Genomic DNA, 21,097 nt, shown 5'->3' on the forward strand with positions numbered 1-21,097 from the left:
GGACAGGGACCCCTCTACAAGGCGGAAGCTACCCAGCGAGCAGCTGGCCGAGCTTCCCAGTCGATGGAGAAATACCAGCCAGGCGTCAGGGGGCCTGGGGACCAGGGTTTCATTCTGGCTCTGCTACTCTGTGCCATGAAACCACGATGCTGAAAAACAACTTTAGAGCTCAGCTGGCCCAATCTGTTCATTCTGCAGAGGAAGCTCAGAGAGGGGAAGAAACTTGCCTAGAGATGCACAGCTGGTGGACAGAGTTGCGCTAGAGGGTTTCCAAGGTCTCTTTAGTTCCAGGAGTCTAAGGGCTTTTGGTGAGAGACACCGCAGGAAAAGGTGCGGGTGACAGCAGGTGCTGGGGCCGGGGCTGGAGACCTGGCGTGCTTACCCACGTCGGGGGCTCCTTCAGCTCAATCCTCACGTAGGCCTTTCGGTTCTTGTACACAAACTCCATCAGCTTCTCGGCATCATTACCCCAGATCAACACCACTGGCCGCGTCAGCCCCAGGGGCTGCTGCAGCTGCAGGAGGGAAAGTGCCCACAAGGGTGGCTGTGTCCTGACTTCTTCCCCGGCACATTTCTCTTTCTCCGTCCAGCCCCCTCCTCAAACACCCCACGTCCCGGGTACCTGTTCAGCAGCAGTGCGATCCTCCGTGATGTCAAAGAGGACGGCGCTGGCTCCCCGCTCCCCCGCCATCCGGGCCTGCAGAGACACACAGCAGAGGTCCCGCAGGGGTCAGACACACAGCCCATCCACGCCCTGGCCTCGCCCCCTCACATCCCTTCCTAGGATCTTGCACACACCACACCTCTGTACACTCCCACATATAACACATGCAAGGGGTCAGTGGGGTTAGGATCCCCTGCCCCGCCCCAGGCTCACCCAGGTCCACTGCCTTCCAGGACAACCTTCAGTCCTTCCTTTCGTAATGGGACAAACCCCTAACCGGGCTTAGTAGGTGCCAGGGGGTAGACTAGGCTCCTGGCCTAAGGACGAATAAGACACAGCCCCCGCCGTCAGGGTGCCCCCAGTCCGCCTTCACTAAGAAGTGTGAGGACCGAGAGCAGGGAGCGACCAGCACCCCCAGGGCCCGGGGGGGTGACCAGTCCCCAGTACAGAGAGGGGGACAGCTCAGGCAGAACAGAACTGGGCTTTCCAGGGGCCAGCCCTTCCTGACAAGAGGAGCCTGCAGAGCCTCCCGCCCCCCGCCTCAGGCCAAGTTCCAGGAGCCTGGGACGCCGCTCTCACCCAAGGCGTCTATGACAGCCCCAGGCTCAGCCCATCTCGCGGCTCTCTCTCCCTGCCACACTCTAGTCTGCCAACTCTTTCTCTGGCTCCAATTCAAGGACTTACTGGAGTCCCTGTCTGGTGCTTTATCCCTTCACCCCCTCCCTGAGGGTGGCAGTAGAGACTCGGGTTGGGAGGGACCCAAAGGGCTGTTCCCACAAGGATGCAAGTGTGCACACGTGCACAAGCACATGCACATGCGTGCTCGCCAAGGCTCTGAGAGGATCTAGCCAACCAGGCAAAGCAGAGAGCAGAGCCAGAAAGAGAACAAAAAGCAGGAATCTAGGGGCTCTGGGTGTGGGGTAAGACCAGGGAGATAAGAGCTGAGGGGGGGTGGAGGCACAAGGGCAAAGGACCGACAGACAGACCCTGTTCCGGCCTCACTGTCGCCTCTCTCCCGGGCGCCGATGCTCTCCAGCGCTCCTCCCTAGAGCAAAGGCTCACCTTGCGAAGGCATCGGGCTGGGACCTCAGGCCCCTGGGGACTGCTGATCCTTTCGGGCCTTCCTGCAGGCACTGAAGGAGTTAACCCTTCTGCAAGTAGTGCAGTCAGGAAGAGCAGCCCGTGCTGGGGCTTACACTCCGAGCGCTTTGATCTCTGCTTCCCTTCCTGGCGAGAGCCTGTTGGGGCAGGTCTCCTGCCAGGCAGGCCAGGGGAGCGGCTCCTGCTCCCCCTCCCAGATCCCTACTCCCCAGGCGGCCGCAGGGGGCAGGGGGCCCCTCAGAACAGGCAGCCTGCAGGCAGGAGAGCCCCAGGAGGGTGGTGGAGACCCTCAAGTGGGGCCTTTGCGGCCAGGAGGGCACCTTCCCTCTTCCCTTCCTCCTTCCCTGAGGAGCTGGGCTAGGCCCTCTACCAGCACCCAGGCCCAGCCCAGGCCCAGGCTCGCCAGGCTAATTGACTGGAAATTCACAGGACTCGAGAATGGAACTGCTGAAGAAATGGAGAGGTCACAGCCTTCATCCTCCTCTAGCCTGCTTAATCCCAGGAAGTCTCCCCCACCGAGGCGACCCCAGGCGAAAAGAAGCTGTCCAGTCTTCAGAGCCCTCCAAACCAGGGCATGGGAGCAGCCCTAGGGGAAAAGGAGAAGGACTCCTTCTGCTAATCTCATAGTCCCTGACTTAACCAAGGGGTGGGGAGGTCACCCCAGTAGTCACAGAACTGAGACTCCTGGATCCTCAGTGCTACCAGGGCCTCATGTTTCTCATCCCCAGAATGAGACCTTGAACCCAGCCCAGCCTGGAAGAGCAGGAGGGAAGGGCAGAGACTTCCTTCTCTGGAGATGTTCTTACTTCCCTACCCCTCTCTTTTTGAAGGGTTGGGGTAGGAACGGCGGAAAGTAATTACCCTGACGTTCAAACACCCCAGCCGATTACAGCCCATAATTACAAAGTTGTAAAAGTGATCAAAGAGAGAGGGTTGGCCAACAGGGGAAACAAACAGGCCTTTCAGACAGTGGGTGCCTGTGTCCAGAGTTCTAGGACTCAAAAGGCAAGATTTGGGGCCAGATGGCAGCCCACTCAGGGGCTACCCATGCTGCCCTGCAGTCCGCCTGCACCCAAGCAAGAGGGAGGGAGGGAGAGAGAGAAGCACTTCTTCCAGACCAGAACCTGGAAGACAGAGAGGACGGGCAGGCCCTCCAGACAGGAAGAATGGGCTTTAGAAAGACAACCCAGAGACCTCTTTGGGAGCTGCAAAGATTCAGCCAGCCCTCTAAGAACAGCGAGCAGCCTGCCCATGGCCTTTAGCAGTGGAAGCCAATACGTTCCAGGACTTCTGCACTTCTACACTCTGCACTTCCCTGCACCTTAGATTTTCCTCTCCAGACACAGTGACAGTCACTGTGTATCTCCTCCTCATCAAAGGTTGACTGAGCACCCACTGTGCTCAGGGCACCAAGCCAGGGAAGGCCAAGCCCTCCAGAACAACTCAATCTAGCTGCGGAGACAAAGCATATACGTACGATTATAATGCTGATAACATTCTAGAGTACAAATGAATGAAATAGACCAGTCGTTTCCAAACCCTTTTTTCACTGCAGAAAGCCCTTCCCTCCATTGTGCCCCCCACAATACACACACACGCGCGCGCGCACACACACACACACACACACACACACACAGAGACTGACACAAATCTTCAATACAAAACAGATAAAAGTGAGCTGAGGTTGAGGGTGGGATTAGGGGTAAGAAGGACCCTTGGCTTCCCCTCAACCCCAGCCCCTGCCAAGGCATCTCCATGAAACCTGGTGTGAAAAGCATGGCCAGAGACCCTGGCAGCATGCCAGGAGGGAAGGATTTCTGCTCCTAGTAGCCTAGCTGGGCTGAGCCAGTTAGGAAAGATTCAATACAAGAGGTGGGATTCACCTAGGCTTGAAAGCAAGGGGAGGAGGAAGGAGAGGGGATATAACCGTTATTGAGACCAACTCTGCCCAGACTGTTTAGGTTTGAGTACTAAATCTGCCATCAACCATTAGCTGTGAGACTTTGGGCAAGTCACTTAACTGCTCTGTGCCACAGTTTTCCTTTCTGTAAACTAGGGATAATAACAGGACCTACTTCACAGGGTTGTTCTGAGGACTATATAAGTTACTCCATGTAAAGCCTTGTAATATGCGCCTGGAACATAGTAAGTGTTCCTTAAGTATGTATGTATGTATGTATGTATGTATGTATTTATTTATTTATTTATTTGTATCTGTCATTAAGCCACTCCTGAGTATTAGTTATTATCATAACATCTATCGCCATGTGCTTTGCGTACATGATTTCATTTACTCCTCACAACAATTCTATAAGACAGGCATCAGCTCCACTTTTGAACTGAGGAAAAGACAGAGGCTCAGAGAGGCTGAACAACTTGCCCGGGGTCACACAGCTGATAAGCAGTGGAGGCAGAATTCCCACCCAGGACTTCAGCCTTCCGAGTACCTGGTTAGCAGGGAGTGTTCTCTGTGGTAAGAGAGGCAGGCCTTGTACCCAACTTTTTTGCCTCCAGAGCCAGCTCCTTCCACCAGGCAAAAGGCCACTGCTCCAGTCCAGGCATGAGGTGCTAAGGGCCTGGGGAATCACAAGGATGGCTGTGGAGGTGCTAATAAAGAAACAGAAACCAATCTGGGTGACTGGGTAGGGGGAGGAAGGTGGTATGCTGACAAGAATGAGAGTCCAGAAGAACTACAGTGAGGGTCAGAGATCAAAAGAGAGAACCGTGACAGAAAAAGGCCAACCTTGTTAACTATGAAAGCATAGGATGATGATGCCAATGACAAGGACAGCAGTGACAGCTGCAGTCATTTATTGAGTGATTGCTGTGCGCTTGGCATCTGTACTGTCTCCTCAACTCCTCATAACCACTATAAGATATGAGCCCTGTTATTGTTCCCCTTTCACAGATGGGGAAACAGAGGCTCAGACAGCTGAGCGCAAATGTCCAGGTCACACTGAGGGGCAGTGGAGAAGCCAGGCTCCAGACCTGGGGCTGCCTGGCTCAAGAGCCCCAGTTCCGGGGATGGGACAGCACCACTGACACTAATTGATTTGCCAGAGCAGAGCTGACTGAGGTCAGTGGTTTTCGAATTTCCTCACCAAAGACCCACCTTTCCCTTATGCCTCCCACAAGCCCTGTATTTAAATATGTTTTACCAAACTAACTGCATTTATTATGCACAATTCATTTTCCTATGAGATAACGTGTATTAACACATTGAACTGATAGAATTCAACCAAAAGCAAAAAAAATGAAGAGTTTAGTTAAGCCTGTGGGAAGTCTAAAATATTGGAAGTAGCCCAAAGATCCACATTACTACCTTCACAGACCTCCTTTGGGCCAGGGGATCCCAGGTAGGAGCTACTTGGTCAGGTCAAAGGATGAGAGATCCGAGGGATGCCTTGGACCTGACCCGCGGGAGAGCTTGGGGCCAGAGCAGTTCCGCAGAGTGATGGGGGGAGAAGACGGGCGAGGGGAAGCGGGGTGAGTATGGTGCGGGGGGTGGGGGGGTGGGCACGGGAAGCTCAGGCAGTGACCTCAGAAAGAAAAAAGGTCACAGGGCAGCAGCCAAGGTGCTTCTTCTGAACTCCTAATGGTTTTTTGATTTTGTGTTTCATTTAGCTCAGGGACTATTTGGCACTTGACGTACACTATTTTCATCCTCACAATGATCACTGGGGTAGGAAATAAAAGTCCCATTTTATGGTAGTGGAAACAAAGGCCCAGCAAGGTTAATTAAGTACCTCAAAGAGCACTGACCACATGTTCCTTGTCACCCAGTGTCTGTTCACATGGCTCATTTCTCCTACAGGAGAGTGGTCCTCTAGGGGCGAGAAGAAAACCTCCTATGTGGACACATCCCGGCGGGTTGCCGAGGACCCACACGCATGTGAAATCATACGCTGCTTCAGAGGGACAGCAGAGCTCTCAGAACTCGTTCTCCTCCATCTGTCTGTCTCCCTCCCCTCTCTCTAACTCACACTCACCTACCTCACACTGGGCACTCATCTACCAAATGAATAAATGAATGGCATTTGCCCATATTTTGTCAAGCAATGGAAATGAAATAGTCAGAGGTAGGGTAGCTTCAGCCTAACAAAATGCTGCTGCCAGTAGGACACTTACCGTCCTGCAGAGACACCACACCCTCCAGCTCCTCAGGTGTGTCCTGGACCCCATCTCCCACCTCCCCAGGGCCCCTTCTGCATCAGCACCAGGCTGGGAGAATATCTTCCCCTATCTGTGGGCACCACATTCCGAGTCCTGCCCGAGTCCCTGCCCCCTGGGGGATCACGTAAGAACCCAGGCTGTTTCCTTGAGACTCATGGCCCAGGAAACAGCCCTCGGGAGGATCACAAATCCCCTGGGCCAGAGTTCAAGGAGCAGGCGCATAGGGCGGGACTGTCACCCTCCTCTCCCACCACCCCTGGGAGCAGGACCCCCTCCCCCAAGTCTGCCTGACCATGCTACCCACAGTCTAACTACACTCTGGCTTGGCTCACCACGAGACTCTTTTCACCTATGTTCAGTTTTTCCAGCCAGAGTGGGAGGTAACAGCACAGAGATTAAAAGCTCAGGTTTGAGAAGTGGACAAGCCTCGGTTCAGATCTCAGCTCCGCCCCTTCCTATCCCTGTCACCCTGACAAGCTACTTAAGTTTTCTGATCCTCATTTGTCTTATATGTCAAATAGAGAATAACAATGTCTAGTTTTCCTGATTGTTGTGAAAAGCAAATGAGAATTAATATATATAAGAAGTATCTATCTCATGTCCCACCTGGCACATGACAAGCACAAAGAAAATAGTAACTAATGTTAAAGCAGGGGTCACGAATGCAAATGTTTACAGGCTCTATGAGGTAGCAGGCCAGTGGGGAGCATGGCAAACCAGAAAGCCCATGACAGTGGAAAGGTGGCAGCTGCTGCCAGCTCCAGCCAAAGGTGCCCCGAGGAAGTGCGGGGCTGACGGTTTGCAATCTCGGAGGAAGAGTGTTTTAATGGCTTCTGTTTCCACTCTTCTTACATAGCGCTCAGAGAATATTTCTGAAAGATGGAAAAGCCCTCCAGCTGACCCCCTCTTTGCTCTGATGCTAGGCAGGGGAAGGGGTGTAGGAATTTCCAGGTGATGGGGGAAGAGCTAGGATGGGGCACATGCCCTAGATGACAGCCAAAACGTTCTGCTGGCACATGGCTGGTGGGGAGAGGACAGCGGCCTGAATTTCCATGTCTCTCAGACCAGTCATGGGTTATAAAAACCTGAATTGAGCACATCATTCTCAGGAAACAAGCAGACAAGGAGCACAGGACCTCTCACAGCCCAGAGCTGGGCGCACAGGGGTTCAGGGTGTGCGGGTGTCAAGTGCGAATCTACCTTGCTGGCCAGTGACAGGCAGGGGCGGGGGGCCCGCTGGGGACTCTCCAGCTTGACAATGCTGATGAATCCAGGCTCCAGATTGTCGTCGTCACTGGCGTTGCACAGGTACAGGGGGTGGGACTGCAGAGAGAGAGAGAGAGAGAGACAGGTTAGGGGGCTCTAGGGGGCAGAAGGCATAGCTGGGAGAGCCAAGCATGTCCCCACTGTTCTCACAGGTACCTGGCAGGTCTCCTGGTGCCATGAAAGAGGGGGCCTTCTTATCAGATGGCCTCATGGTAAGCTAGGAGCCACCAGCTGTCATTTCAGGGGTGCCAGGGCCAAGGACACATGGCGGTGGGGGCAGACAGGAGCAAGGGGTGTGTAAATGAAGAGCCTGCTGCAAAGCCGTTCCAACAATCCTCAAGCCCTGCTTTTCCAAACTGGTCAGCTGCAAAAGGCTCTTCTCCTGGCGCCAGCCTCTCTCACCTCCTAATTCTGCTCCAAAAATCCCAGGCTGCGAGCCTATATCAGTGCCTTCAGAATCCTGCCTTCCCTCCTTGCTCCCCCAGGGCAGTGCTGGGTGCTGCTGGAGCCTCCTGTCTCCCCGGCAGCTGTTGCCATGGAGATTCCCATCTCTCCTGTGGCTTGGGTCTTCTCACTTGGTGCCATCTTGCTCCTCTCAACATCCCCCTTTGCTTATCCTGGGATTAAGCAGGGTGCTGATAGGGAGAAGGACTATTTTGGGATGAGGCTTGGCTAAGAGTTAAGCCTTGAATAGCACAATTCCTAGGAGCTCGTCCTGTCCTCAGGAATGATGTGGCCTGCTCAGCCCACCTGCTCTGAGGGTATGGCAGGTCCAGTCCGAGACCCTGAGCCTCTAGCCCGGCTGGTGCTGAGCAATGACTAAGGGGAAGTGGGCCTTATCCATGCTAACGGGACCAGAAGGCCCCTCATCAAAGGGATGAGACTGCCCTTCTATACACGCTCTTCTCCTTCAGGGTGATTCTGATACCCCCTTGAATCTAATTTTCCTAGAGTACTGTGAGAACAAAAGATAATCCTATGGGCCAGGGGTTCCCACATGGTGGAAACCCAGTGTATTCTGGCAAGAAAGGGAACTTCCTACAAGGGAGCTGCCCACGATTCCCTGGCTACTGCTGTTAGACTAAAGGACTTCCAGAAAGAACCATCAGAGGAACCAGAGAGAATTTTGAATTTATGAAGATGTTTATGAACATGATAATGTCAATGATGGACTTAAAAGCACAGTCAGGGCTTCCCTGGTGGTGCAGTGGTTAAGAATCCGCCTGCCAATGCAGGGGACACAGGTTCGAGCCCTGGTCCGGGAAGATCCCACATGCCGTGGAGCAACTAAGCCCGTGCGCCACAACTACTGAGCCTGCGCTCTAGAGCCCGTGCTCCGCAACAAGAGAAGCCACCGCAATGAGAAGCCCGCGCACCACAACAAATAGTAGCTCCCGCTCGCCGCAACTAGAGAAAGCGCGCATGCAGAAATGAAGACCCAACGCAGACAAAAAAAATAAAATAAAATAAATAAAAGCACGGTCACTTTTTTGAAAGCACTTTCAGGCTATTTCCTCCCACTGTATCACTGCAGTCCCTTGAACATAGTAGGTTCTCAATACATATGCACTACCTCACTTTGAATTGTATCCTTGTGAATAAAAATCTTTGGGCAGGGGGTGATGAGATGGGAGGGATGTCCATTCTTGCTCCCAGAAATTAAGGACTATTAGCCTGGTGGTGATCGAGGTTTAGTGTGGGAGAAAGGTTATATATCCCCCTAACCCCCAGAAATGGGCTGGGGCATGAGGTTGGGGGCTCTTGTGAAGCTGTAGCCCCCATCTCAACAAGCTCCATTAGTCTGTCCATCTGCCCATTCATTTCTTCACTCTACCAACACTGAAGGCCCTCTTGGTGCCAGGCACTGTTCAATGCAACGAGGAGTCAACAATGAATAAGACAGGCTCCTTGCCTTAAAGAAACTCAGAAGACAAGCGTGCAAACACTGTGTATTGTGATGTTACGATGCAGGTTCATTCAAGGGCCTGGGGGAGGGCCTGAGGAGGGGGCCCAACAATCCCATGCAGGAGGGCAGAGTGACCTCAGTGCTTCCTTGGGGACTAAATAGGTATGTGTTCACCCAGTGGACCAACAACCAGGGGGGAGGGTACGTTCCTGGCAGAGGAAGCGGCCTGTGCTGAGGGTTGGGCGGGGCAGTTAGGTCCGGCATGAAAGGTCGGCAAAAGCAGGGACCACAGATCTGTGTTTGAGAAGGATCTCCTGGTGACGGCAGAGGACAGATCGGTGTGGTGAGAAGTCAGGAGGCAGCTGCTCCAGCAGAACAAAAGATGTGAGACCTCCCTTCAGGAGCAGCCACAGAAGTCCACTGCTTTGCTTGCTCCCACACCCTACCCATGGTCCAGCTTTCTCAAGATAACTCCAAGATGCCTCTCACTGACCAGAGGGTCAATGGAGACAGGAGAAAGTCACTTTGGAGAAGAGTAGTCTTTAGAGAAGGATTTTCAAATACTTAACCACCACGCTGCCCCCAGGCCTTCGCGGGGGAACCAACGTGTACTGTGCTGCAGTGCCACATGGTAGGATGCTGAGATAGAGGGGAAAAAACGTGGTGCAGAGTCACCAGACTTCCGTGGTCCTGAACTAACTACTGTGGAAGAAGGAAGAGGAGGAAATGAACCATTAGTAAATGCCTTTGGCAGGCCAGAGCCTGTAGATGTTATCTCACTGTGAGGTAGGTGTGCTCATCCCCACTTAAAGAAGAGGAGGAAGCTTGAGCCTCAGAGAAATTAAGGTCACACAAGATTAGAACCCAGCTCTGACTCCACCCTCTGGAGTTATGCAACTCCAAATGAAACACACAGCAAACCCGCCACTGTCCATGCTAATGCTGATGATGACGATGAGCGTGTACATTTATTGAGTAAATATGGTGGGCCAGTGAGCGTTCTAAGTGCTTTTGTGTACTACCTCTTTTTATCCTCATAACAACCCTATAATTGTCTCCATTTTAAAAAAGAGGAAACTGAGGCACTGAACAGTTAAGTAACACGCCCAGGATTACACAGCTGAGAGCAGAAGATCAGAGGAAATGGAAAGAAGTAGGATAAAATAAAAATAAATAAATAGGGCTTCCCTGGTGGCGCAGTGGTTGAGAGTCTGCCTGCTAATGCAGGGGACACGGGTTCGCGCCCTGGTCTGGGAAGATCCCACATGCCGCGGAGCAACTAGACCCGTGAGCCACAACTACTGAGCCTGCGCGTCTGGAGCCCGTGCTCCGCAACAAGAGAGGCCACGATAGTGAGAGGCCCGCGCACCGCGATGAAGAGTGGCCCCCGCTTGCCGCAACTAGAGAAAGCCCTAGCACAGAAACGAAGACCCAACATAGCAGTCAAGCAATCAGTCAATCAATAAATTAAAACTTTAAAAATAAATAAATAAATAAATAAAAAATTAAGAACAATCTCCATTTGACTTTGAAAACATGATACCTTCCCCCAATTCATAACCAAGAAAATTTGCCTTCTTAATTATACATTCCTAAAGCATACAGGCCCAAACACAAGTCCCCGAAATATCGGTGGTAACTTCCAGGAATGTCCTAGGCCCTCTTCTCTTTTTACTTTCCATGGTCCCCCGGGTGACCCCAGCCAATCCCATGGCTTTGGTTTCCACGTAGAGGTGGTTAATTACATATGTGCACCCCAGACCTCTCTTGAGTTCCAGACCCCAGGAGGGGCCTGGATGCTTCTGCCTGAAGAACCTTAAATGAGACACCTCAAACTCAGCATGTTCAAAATTGAACTAATCATTTTATCCCTCAAAACTGTTCCTCCAGTGTTCCCTGTTTGAGGGGCTGGAACCACCAGCCACCTATCACCCAAGTCAGATGTTACCTTCCTCCTCTCCTCTATCTCCTTCACGCCCTACCACTACCACCAACAACCAAGCACCAAATTCTAACAATTCTATCTCCTAAACATTTCTCTTATTTGTCCTCCTTCTGCCATTCCCACCACGGCTACTCTGACACAGGTCACCATCACTGCTATCCCAATTTACTGAAATAACCGCTTAACTAGGGTCAACTCACTCCCCAGCCTCCCCCCCCCCACCCCCGCCCCCAGTTCCCTACACTGAAGCCAGAGTGGTCTAAGATGCTAATTGGGGAGTGTCACTCTTCCTCTCTAAGCACTGAAAAGGCTCCTCATAGCTCTTAGAGTGAAGTCTGCACTTTTAAACACAGCTTAAAAGGCCCTGCCTGCTCCAGTGCCTTCACGCCCCGCCTCACAGCTTACCATCCCTGTCAATACCTCTTCCCCCGGCAACCCACGCTCCAGAAAGACCTTGTTTCATGTCCCCAAACACTCTGGTGCTTGCTGCTCTGTCAGCGTGGGTTGGAGGCCCTCATCTGGGCCCCCCTTAGTACGCTGTATTTCCCCAGTCCTATACTCACCCCAGCGTGTTTCAGTTGTCTGTGTACATCCCTCCCTCTCTCCCCCAGCCTTGACAGACCTCCACTGCCCCTCCAGTGCCTGCTACATAGGTTTTAAAATTAAATATTGAATGTCTACAACCAAATACCTATAAAGACAGCACAATGCCCACCAAATCCCAACAACCGTGGCTTTGGGAGAGGAATTACAGAGGAAATGGTGAAGAGACTTTGGTGTTTTGCTTTGAGTACTTCGATCATAGGCTAATATGTGGAGATATTAATTTGAGTTTCATTTTGTGCTGTTGTGGAAGACTAAAAAAGAATGATAGCTATTTATATGTTGTTCCTGTCTTTTCCCTCCTCCCATTCCAAGAAGAGAGGCTCGCCTTCTATTTCCTTGCCTCAGGGGCATTGGCCAAAAGCAAATGTTGCTAAAGACCTATCTTCCTGACTTCCATGAAAGACTGAACTCATTGAGGAAATGTGAGTGTCCTGAAGGCAGAAAGGAGAGGTGGCTTGGGGTTGGGGGTGGGGAGCGGCGCAGGTGGTCAGAGTCCCTGGAATCTTGAGGGGGGTGGGGGTGGGAGGAGCCTGGAGATGTGCCCAGTTGTCAGAAGCTACAGCCTGTGCCCCAAAAGGGGTGGACCCCAGGAGGCTGGACCCCGGCAAAGATGCTGTGTCCACCTGGATTGTGCTCGGACAATGGGCATATTTGTGGAGACCAGTGTGAACAAGTATCAGAGATGTCCCTTAGCTATTTCAGTTTGGCTGCTCTATGAGGGGAGTTCCCATGAAAACAAATTTCCATTGGCCTAGTGGGATAGGACCTTGAAGTCAGGTTTAATTCAATTAAAAAAATAATAAAGTACCATGGTATTTCTTGTATAGTCATATTTGTGGCATGAAAATCATGCTCACTATACTTCTGTATGGTTTCTTTTACAATGAGAGTTTCTCAAGTACATATTCTCAGATTAAAAGCAAAAGCCAAGAAAAGGCCATTGAACCAGGGTGCTGTTCATTACCTAGCAAGGCAGTGTTAGTCTCCCTGGGGTGTAACACAGGGGCTGTCTTTGCCCCCTCCTCCAGGGAGTTTTCAGCTGGAAAGAGCGCTCCTGAGAAGAAAACAGATCTAAATGCATCTGCCTCCTTGGGATGCAAGGTGTCCTAATAACAAAGGTGCAAACATGATTTCTACATCGGCCACCCGTCCTCTCAGTGACACTAGGAGAGGGCCAAGAGAAATGGGCTTGCAGGATTCGGGGTGGATGTGGCTGGGGAGCGTTCCTGGAAAGTTGGTGAGCTTAAGGATTGGTTATTTGCGTATTCCTAAAAGGCCAGGAGATGCGACACCCCGACGCCCTGCTCCAGATGCTGCTATGAGAAGCAGATTAAGAGGACTTGCTCACAGTGTCCAGGCCACTCTGGCTGAGAACTCCGCTTTGCACACACATTTTAAACACCTATGTAAAGATGTAGGTCTTTAGTGGTGTGTGTTGTATTTCACGCTCTTGTGTCTGTTCTCCATGTCTCTGTCCTCCTCCTTAAACTTATTTGTTCTGATTTTTCCCTTCCCTCCCCAAACAGACCTTACGTACATTTTCTGACTCCATCATTTACCCGTGTGACCTGGGGCAGGTTGTTACTTAGCTTTTCTCAGCCTCATACTCCTCATCTTCAGAATGGGATAAAAAAAAAATGTCTCCTGATTATCACGAAGACTAGAGATAATGGCCATAAGCGCCTAGCCCAGAGCCCGACACTCAGTAGGTGCTCATTAAAATGGTAGCTGTTTTTATTATTGCATCTGCAATGGTAAAATCCCTCCTTATTCCTGGAAGGGACAAAGCCCTTTCTGACTACTTCTCCCTTGGCAGTCGTCACAGCGCCTCTGAATGCCAGTGTTCCACAAGGCACAGTCTGGGACAGCTCATTATCCACGGTCACTTCCCTCCTGGGCTCAGCCCTCCAAACCCCACTGAACAAGCTCTTCCAGTTCTCAGCCTGCCTCCTTCCCATGAAGGAGGCCATGTGATCTCATTACCTCCTCACAAAGGGCATTGCAGGGCTCAACTGAGCCCCGAACTTAACGCTGGTCTTATTTTATCCGTGGCATCTCCTCCTCTTGGGGTGTGTGCATTTGCAAGCAATTCTTTACTGTCTCCTGTTTCCCAGCCCAGCTCTGCCGCAGTAATCTCTCACTTCTCTGATTCCACTTACAGACCTTCACCCAGGCCTTGGACAGGTAACTTTACTGCCTGCTACAATTTTGCTTTTGTAATCAGGAACATTGGCCAGGCATCAAAGGCACCTTCTACCCATTTCCTCTTTTCAGATTTTATAATCATCCTCTCCTGTGCAACCTCCATTACCTGAACTTGGAACTACCTGACTTTTATCTCAGGCGGCAGGACACACCAGCTTCATAAAGTCAAGCTCCTGTAGCCGGAGGGTTGGGAAAAGCAGACAGGCCTGGAGTTGCTGCTTCTGGCTCCCAGTACCAGAACAGTCTCTGAGGTCCAGTTTGGTCATCTTGCCCTTTAGTTAAAGAGGTCAATGCTCACATCTACAGGTTAGATCCTAATGGCAATTGTTTAGGCTTTGGAATTGTTTAGGATTTGGAAGCTTCTAGACCTCATTCCCATCCATACCTTAGCCTGCATCTCTACCTCTTTGGGATGGCTGAGTTTCTTAATCAATTAAGTTGGGAGGCTGGGGAGTTGTCAAGAAAAGTTTCCCTTTATCGATTTTGTTAAAATGCTTTTACAAGGAAAATATATTCCTGCTTAACTGTGTAATTTTTTTAAGGTACAAAAGAAAATAATGTTGGTGGGATGAGAGAAGCATAACCCTGATGGAAAGGGACTAGCAAGAGAGAGGATGGATGACAGAGGCCTCCAGTATTTCTAACTTGATCCGGAAAAGCTTCCTGGGGGCAGGGGCGCTGGTGAGCAAGAGGGCTGTTAACAGAAGAGCTGAAAGGACCCGCCAGCTTCCAAGAGAAGGCAGGGCAACCGTCTGAGTGGAGGAGCTGAGCCCACCAAGGGTCCAGTCAGGGGGCTTTGCATGTTGTAGGCCCTTAGTATTTGGTGAAAGAATGAATAAGACTCAACTTGAATCCAATTGTCATACAGTTTATAAAAGAGATGTGAATTGCTAACAGCTGAGCCTGGTCCAGACCTGTAAGGGACCTTTAAAACTTGCTTTACACAGATGAGGAACGCGAGCCTCACCTTACAGATGGACCATGGTTACATACGGAGGCACTCAAAGGAAGCTGAGTTCTCCTAAATTCAATCCCAGCTCCCTGACTACTCCACCACGCCACCTCCAGGTCTACGTGTCGGGAAGTATTCTGTGTGGTACAGCAAACATCAGCCGAGTACTACAATGCCTGAACAGAAGGCTTCAGGAGGGCCTACATTTCTAGAATTTTCAAACTTGAATCAGTCTTAGCAACAAGACAGAGCCAAGTCTGTCTGCTCCTTCTCCCTCTGGGCCTAGGCTCTCTCTGCCCGGCATCCTCAGCTCCCTTCCTCTCCCCTAGGGCTTATCTCATCTCTTCTAGCCACAGCAAGGCAGCCAGACCCAGACACTGCTCAGAGGCGCTTTCCCAGTGAATAGTCTGTGTTTGTCTAGGATAAGAAAGGTGTGTCCTAAAATTAGAGGTCACAGAAGCTCAGACCCAGATAATGGACATTCAGCTAGACTGCCATCTCCCTCACTGTCTCCCCCCCACATTAGAGCCTCCATTCTTCAAGTTAAAAATTCACCTCTGCTTGTCTCAGATCGTGTCCAGGCTCCATGATGGAACTGGGCCTCTTTACCCTATGATGGCCCCGTGGTGGGGCTTTCCTGACCGCACACTCTGCCTGGCGTCTTTGTAAGGGTGGGTCACAGGGTCATAAGCAGAGCCACAAGCAGGAAGAAGAAAGGGTGGAGAAAGAAGAGAAAGCTAACCATCTGAGCTGTTTTTGAAATAAACTGATATCAGAGAAGAAACCTTATTTGGCAGTAACCAGAGAGAGAGAAGGAGAAAAATCACAACTACCCAAGAGGTAGACCTTTTGTCCACTATCTTCCCATATAGAAACAGGTTTTGCCCTGACTCAGTCCAGAATGACCTCTAGTTACAGGGGCACCAAGAAGCTACTCATGAAGTTAGGAGCAAAGGAGAGGGAGGAGCCCATCAAATACCATTTTAGTTACATCAGCACACTTTGGAAGGAAGGCTGTGAAATAGAATACCAAGGCTCTGAGGCCCACAAACGTCAAGACCTTAGAAGACACGCCAGTCACGTGGTTTGGACTCTCTCCCTCCACCAGGTGAGGCATTCACCTTGCCTCAAACTGCTAAGAATCCTACCAAGAGGTCCTGAAATGTCAGCTGAGTTCTGCCCTCAGTTAGTGACCACTGTCGTGGGAGATTCTGACGCCCGCCCTGACCTCCATCCTATTGGAGGCACCACTTTTGAGGCCCCTCATTTAGCCGGGTCTCGTTCAAAGAGGCCCCTGCAGAAAGGCTGAGGTCTTCACACAGGTGGCAGCATCGCGAGGGGTGATACCTGCTCCTCACACTTGCAGGCTAAGGGTCTAAGGAGGCTTTGGACAGGGCCCTTCCCAGGCATGGCCTTCACTCTTACCACAGTGAGAGAGTTCACTGAACTCTCACATTTAACCCAATGTGCTGTTTGCAAACAGCCTTGACACAGTTTGCTTTATTACTTTGTTATTCTTGTTCTAGCCAAACTCATGCCAGAGATGGTAGGAATTTAGAAACCTGCTGGAAGCAGGGACTGTTTGTTTTTAAGTAATTATTTAGGTTCAGATTTTAATGCTGAAAAGGCCAAAGACTAAAACCAGACAGTCCTTGTGAAAAAGACCAAAGAAATGAAACTTGAGGAAATCAGATTATTCACTTAAATATGCCAGAGGTGTATCAGGACTATCAGCAGAGCTACTCAAGCATTGCTAAGTTTGGTGATTTCAGTGCAAGAGTGTGAAATGGCTACATTAACCTGGTGGTTTCACACACACATTCCATGTCTTTCTGGCCTAGTCTCCTGCTCAGAGGCTGTAGGGATTTCAAGTTGCCCTGCAAACTCGGCTCCATACTGCTGTCTTCCACGACCGGCTCAGAAGCCCTTGGAGGGCAGACACTGTATCCAAATGGGCCAGCGCAACCAAATCGATGCCCAGGTTTTAACCGTCACATTGTGAGTGGGGATGGGGTGAAGCTATAGAGTTTGCTTGGCTGATCACAATCCCCAGCTCCTGGGCAGTAACATACTATTCCATTTACATTGCAAAGTGGAAAAAAATATGGAGCATGGGCCTGTGCTTCAATACAGAAACAACGGAGGAAATACAGGGATAGTTGCACTTAGAAATTACATCAGGAGGAGGAGGACAAAATGATTCAAGCCACAGCCAACACAGATGCCCAGAGTGTCTCCTCAAAAGCCACTGGGGTTTGAGATCAGGCCAAGGAGGCTTCTGTTCAGAAGAGGCAACTGTCAGGGGAGGCTTGTGCTGGAGACGGCCCAAGGGCTCCAGGCTGACTGCTGACAGCCCTTTGACCACAGGTCTGAACCCCTGTCCATGGGGTGGCCCTGGGGAAGAGGCCTGCTTTGGGGGGGCTGTTTAATGATTTGCCAGCAAAGAACAAGGCAAACAGACTGCTGGCAGCTGCCTGGATGCAACAGGAGAGTAGATTTTTATTCCCACCCATGGTGCAGCCTTCTAGGCAGGGGATAAAAGAAAAAGTAAGAGTTGGTGTTGTGAGAACCTAGGAGGTACTACCATTTTGGGCTCAGCATTTCACTGGCTCTCTGTGGATGGTGCCTGGATATCTTGGCATTTGTGCCATTGCTATTTCCATCCTCTGAATACTTTAGCAATCCCTAATAGCAGTAACTCTTGAGCTCCTAGGAACTAAAAAGTAAGACATCGAAGTGGCCTCCTATGGCAGCGTTCTAGGCATTAAAGAGAATGAGACCAGAAAAACACTGTCTTTGCTCTTAAGAAATCTTTTACAGGAAGTGTATAAGATGGGAAGCTAGTTTGGTTCGCTGCTATATTCCTTTTACTTTCTCTTCCTATGAACCTTTCCCCTATCTCCTTGGCTCTACAGAGATAAAAGTGGCACCTCCCCTTCCCCTGTGAGCCAGAGACTCCAAGATCTAAGTCCTACAGCTCCCCACCCCTTTTTGCCCTTGACCTCCCAGCCCAGCCCGAACTGGGTCCTTTTCTAATCCTCTCACCAGCCTTCAGTCCCCCAAATTAAATGCTTTCCCCCATATAGTCTCTTAAAGTGATATATTCAAAAGCCTTAGATGCCACTTACCTTTTACAGTTAGTTGTTTCAGTGTTCCACTGTGACCCACTCTCTTACCCATTTCCTGCAGGAGAACGCCTGGTTCTTAATAGATGTTCAACAAAACACTAGTCCTTTCCTCCTTCCTGTAAAGTAGATCCTGAGCTCCTTCAAGTCAGGGACTAGGTACTATTCATCCCTTAGTACATGGTAGATGTTAAGAAAAATATGCATGTTGATTTATCTGTTTTAATGAACAGATCGGAGATAAATAAGTTTGGTGGTTGCCTTGTTATTTGATCAGGATATGAATATTTTCAGATTTCTGCTTTCTCTTCAGAAACCTGTATATTCCCTATAAGTTTTAAAGTCAGCTTTATAGTATTTTGACCTCTTAGCAAGGGAGAGGTCTCTTCCTTCCCTTTTACATGACGCCTAAATCTTCTCCACAACCCTGAACAAAACTCACTTATTTTAGGAGGAACTTCCTACTTAATAACCCATCCCCAGATACTCTTATTTGTTGTCTTTCCTCAGTATCAATGTGCAGAGTCGAGCACAATCCATAACACATTTGCCTGCCAAAAAAAAAAAGGGAATAGCTCCTGCTCTCAAGAGACTAGAATCTAACAGTAGATCTATAGTCATGCATACACCCGCTCATGTAAAACAGTCCTAAGACCATCTGTGAAACAAGACATGGGGAATGCAAATTCACAAAGCACAGCACATACATACTAGGAGAACATGGAATGAACGGGTAGACTAACTTACTCTTGCTATGTCGCTTTGGAAGTGCTCTCTTGTCACTTTGGGTCCTTTAGTCTATCTCCTAGATCTGATGGGGAGCTCCTTCAGGGCAGGAGTCATTTAGAGACTATTAAAACAATTTTATTTATTTATCATCCCTATAGAATTGACTCAAAGAAAGTCTTGCTCCCCACTGGCTTTAGGCCATAGTGTTGGCTGAGTGTCTCAGGTGAACTTCAGTCCCTACCAAGATGTTATGAGGACTTGGACCAGTGATCTGCACGGAACAATTCAGAGCTGATTTACTCCCAACAGTATTCCATGCTTTTTCTGAGTGTGTTCTTTTAACTTACCTTTAGTGGAGCGAGCGATGAATTATATTTCTTTTCTCCATGCTTTATACCCTAAAAAGTTGATGTGTCTGAAGCCCAGAATTTAAAGACTTCAGCTGAGGGGCCATTTGATATCATCCCCTTGCCTTTGTTTCAGGTTCCCCGGCAGCCTGATCAGCTCGCCAGCTTACTCTGCCCTGAGTAGGGTGGTAGGGAGGCTACCTCACGCCAAATGTGACTGTATGCTCAAATATTCCAAACATCCCTTGACTTGCTCTTTGTGAACTATGAGTTCTTTGTTACTTCCTAATTGCCCAAACCCCTTTATTTTTCTTGCTAAGCGCAGATGGTAAGAGATACCAAAAGATAATCAAAGTGCTGATAAATGGAAGAGGAATCTTCTCAGTTACCAAGTTAGTTCTGCTGAATAGAAGTTCCTGTTTGCATTTGTCAGGAGATTCAGGGAGGTGTCATCATCAGACTTAGTGGGTGAGGGAAGTACTTAGAGAGTTAGGGAGAGGAGCCAAATTCCTGGGTTGAGAGTTCACAGGGCAATAAGGATCAATAGCAGCACTTTTGATTTGTACACTGTTATCAAGGTACAAAGCAACACTACCCTTTGTCCTTTTTATTTTTACTCTGCTAATGGAACCCTTCACCCTAAATTAAGACTATTATTCACCTTTGATGTTGCAGTTTATATTAGCAAAGTGCTTTATAATCCTTCATTAGCTATTTTATTCTCCTTTATTAGTACCACCCATATCACACATTAGGTTGAAGAAACAACGCAATGCATATTGGGCTTGCAACCAGGAATCCTGAATTCTGGGCGTGGATTTCATGTACTAAATATAATGAAAGGAGACTGCATGGACCACAGGAAGAATCACAGAGTCAAAGAACAGAAGCACCAAAATTATAAGAGCCTCCTTGGGAACTAAACCTCCAATGATTTAGCGCAAGACTTGAAAATTTTTACTTTATTTTGCTAGTACAAAAATTGAGAGCTTTCACTAGCTTAAATTTAAAAATGTGACCACCAAACGCATTTCTAATAGACAGTTCTCTTGATATCCTGATTTCCTCCATAACAGAGTTAAAAGCAGGGGGAAAAAAAAAAAAGGACATATCTGAACTTAATGGTGCCAGTTGTTTCCTAAGAAAAGGGACTGAGGCTAAAGGAAGACAAATTCCTAAATTCCTAAATTCCTTCTGATTTGTTGAATACCCATTCTTGACACCCTCCTCACCTGCGGTTCATGACATAATGCTACTTCTCTGACTGTCCCTCATCTGTTGCCTCTTTCTTTTTCTTCTCTTCTTCCTCTCATTTAAATATAAAGACATATTCTCTGATTTCTATTATTTCTCTCTGGTATTCTTATCACCCCAATATCTTTGATGATAATTCCCAAATTTGTCTACAAAGTCAAATTCTCCTGCACTTCAAAAGGCCTATTGGACATTTATTTCTTTGTCATCTTACTGGTACCTCAAACTCAAATATTGCAAACCTATAGACCATCTTCGTCCTCTACTCTACCCTAAACCAGTAAGCCCTCTTACCTTACCCATTTTTGTTAATGGGGACATCATTTTCCTAGAGATCTAGCCTGAGCATCTCAGAGTCATTATGATTCCTCCTCCCTGTATCCAATCACTTAAACTCCTATTTGGAAACCAACCTTCTCTATGTCTCTGGAGTCTGAACAATTACAATAGGCTTCTAACTAGCCTCCAATCTCTCACTATTCTAAATCTCTGTATATCTCTGCAAGAACAATCTCCTAAAGATAGCACTGATCATATCACTGTCCTGTTCAAATACCATGACTCTCCACTGCCTTCTGAATTAAACTCAAACTCAGCCTATCAAATCAGGGCTTTGGAATCAGACAACTTGGTTTCACATTTCAACTCTGTCACGTACAAGATGTGTGTGACTTTGAAGGGTGGCCTAACCTCTTGAGTCTTGGTTTCCTTATGGGTAAAAAAATGAGGGTACCACCACCCACCCAAGAAAATCATTGTACAGATTAAATGAAATAAACGCAATTAAAGTACCAGCCATTCCTGCACATAGTAGGCACTCAAAA

General features: G+C 49.2%; 1 protein-coding gene across 3 annotated transcripts in view; it reads right to left on the bottom strand.

Moving 5' to 3' along the window:
• Positions 1-21,097, bottom strand: part of RNF43 (ring finger protein 43) — a 59,578-nt gene that overhangs the window by 8,941 nt on the left and 29,540 nt on the right. Inside the window, exons 2-5 of one of the 3 annotated variants that reach the window (XM_068530595.1) lie at positions 7,139-7,261; positions 5,512-5,613; positions 623-697; positions 383-514 (exon numbers count right to left, since the gene is read on the bottom strand). In XM_068530595.1, the coding sequence (XP_068386696.1) occupies positions 383-514; positions 623-697; positions 5,512-5,613; positions 7,139-7,261 (432 nt within the window). The remainder of the gene's footprint in view (positions 1-382; positions 515-622; positions 698-5,511; positions 5,614-7,138; positions 7,262-21,097) is intronic. The other 2 variants (XM_068530596.1, XM_068530597.1) reach the window with 2 other exon arrangements.

The sequence above is a fragment of the Eschrichtius robustus genome, chromosome 20 (genome assembly GCF_028021215.1).
Source record: "Eschrichtius robustus isolate mEscRob2 chromosome 20, mEscRob2.pri, whole genome shotgun sequence".
Taxonomy (NCBI): Eukaryota; Metazoa; Chordata; class Mammalia; order Artiodactyla; family Eschrichtiidae; genus Eschrichtius; species Eschrichtius robustus.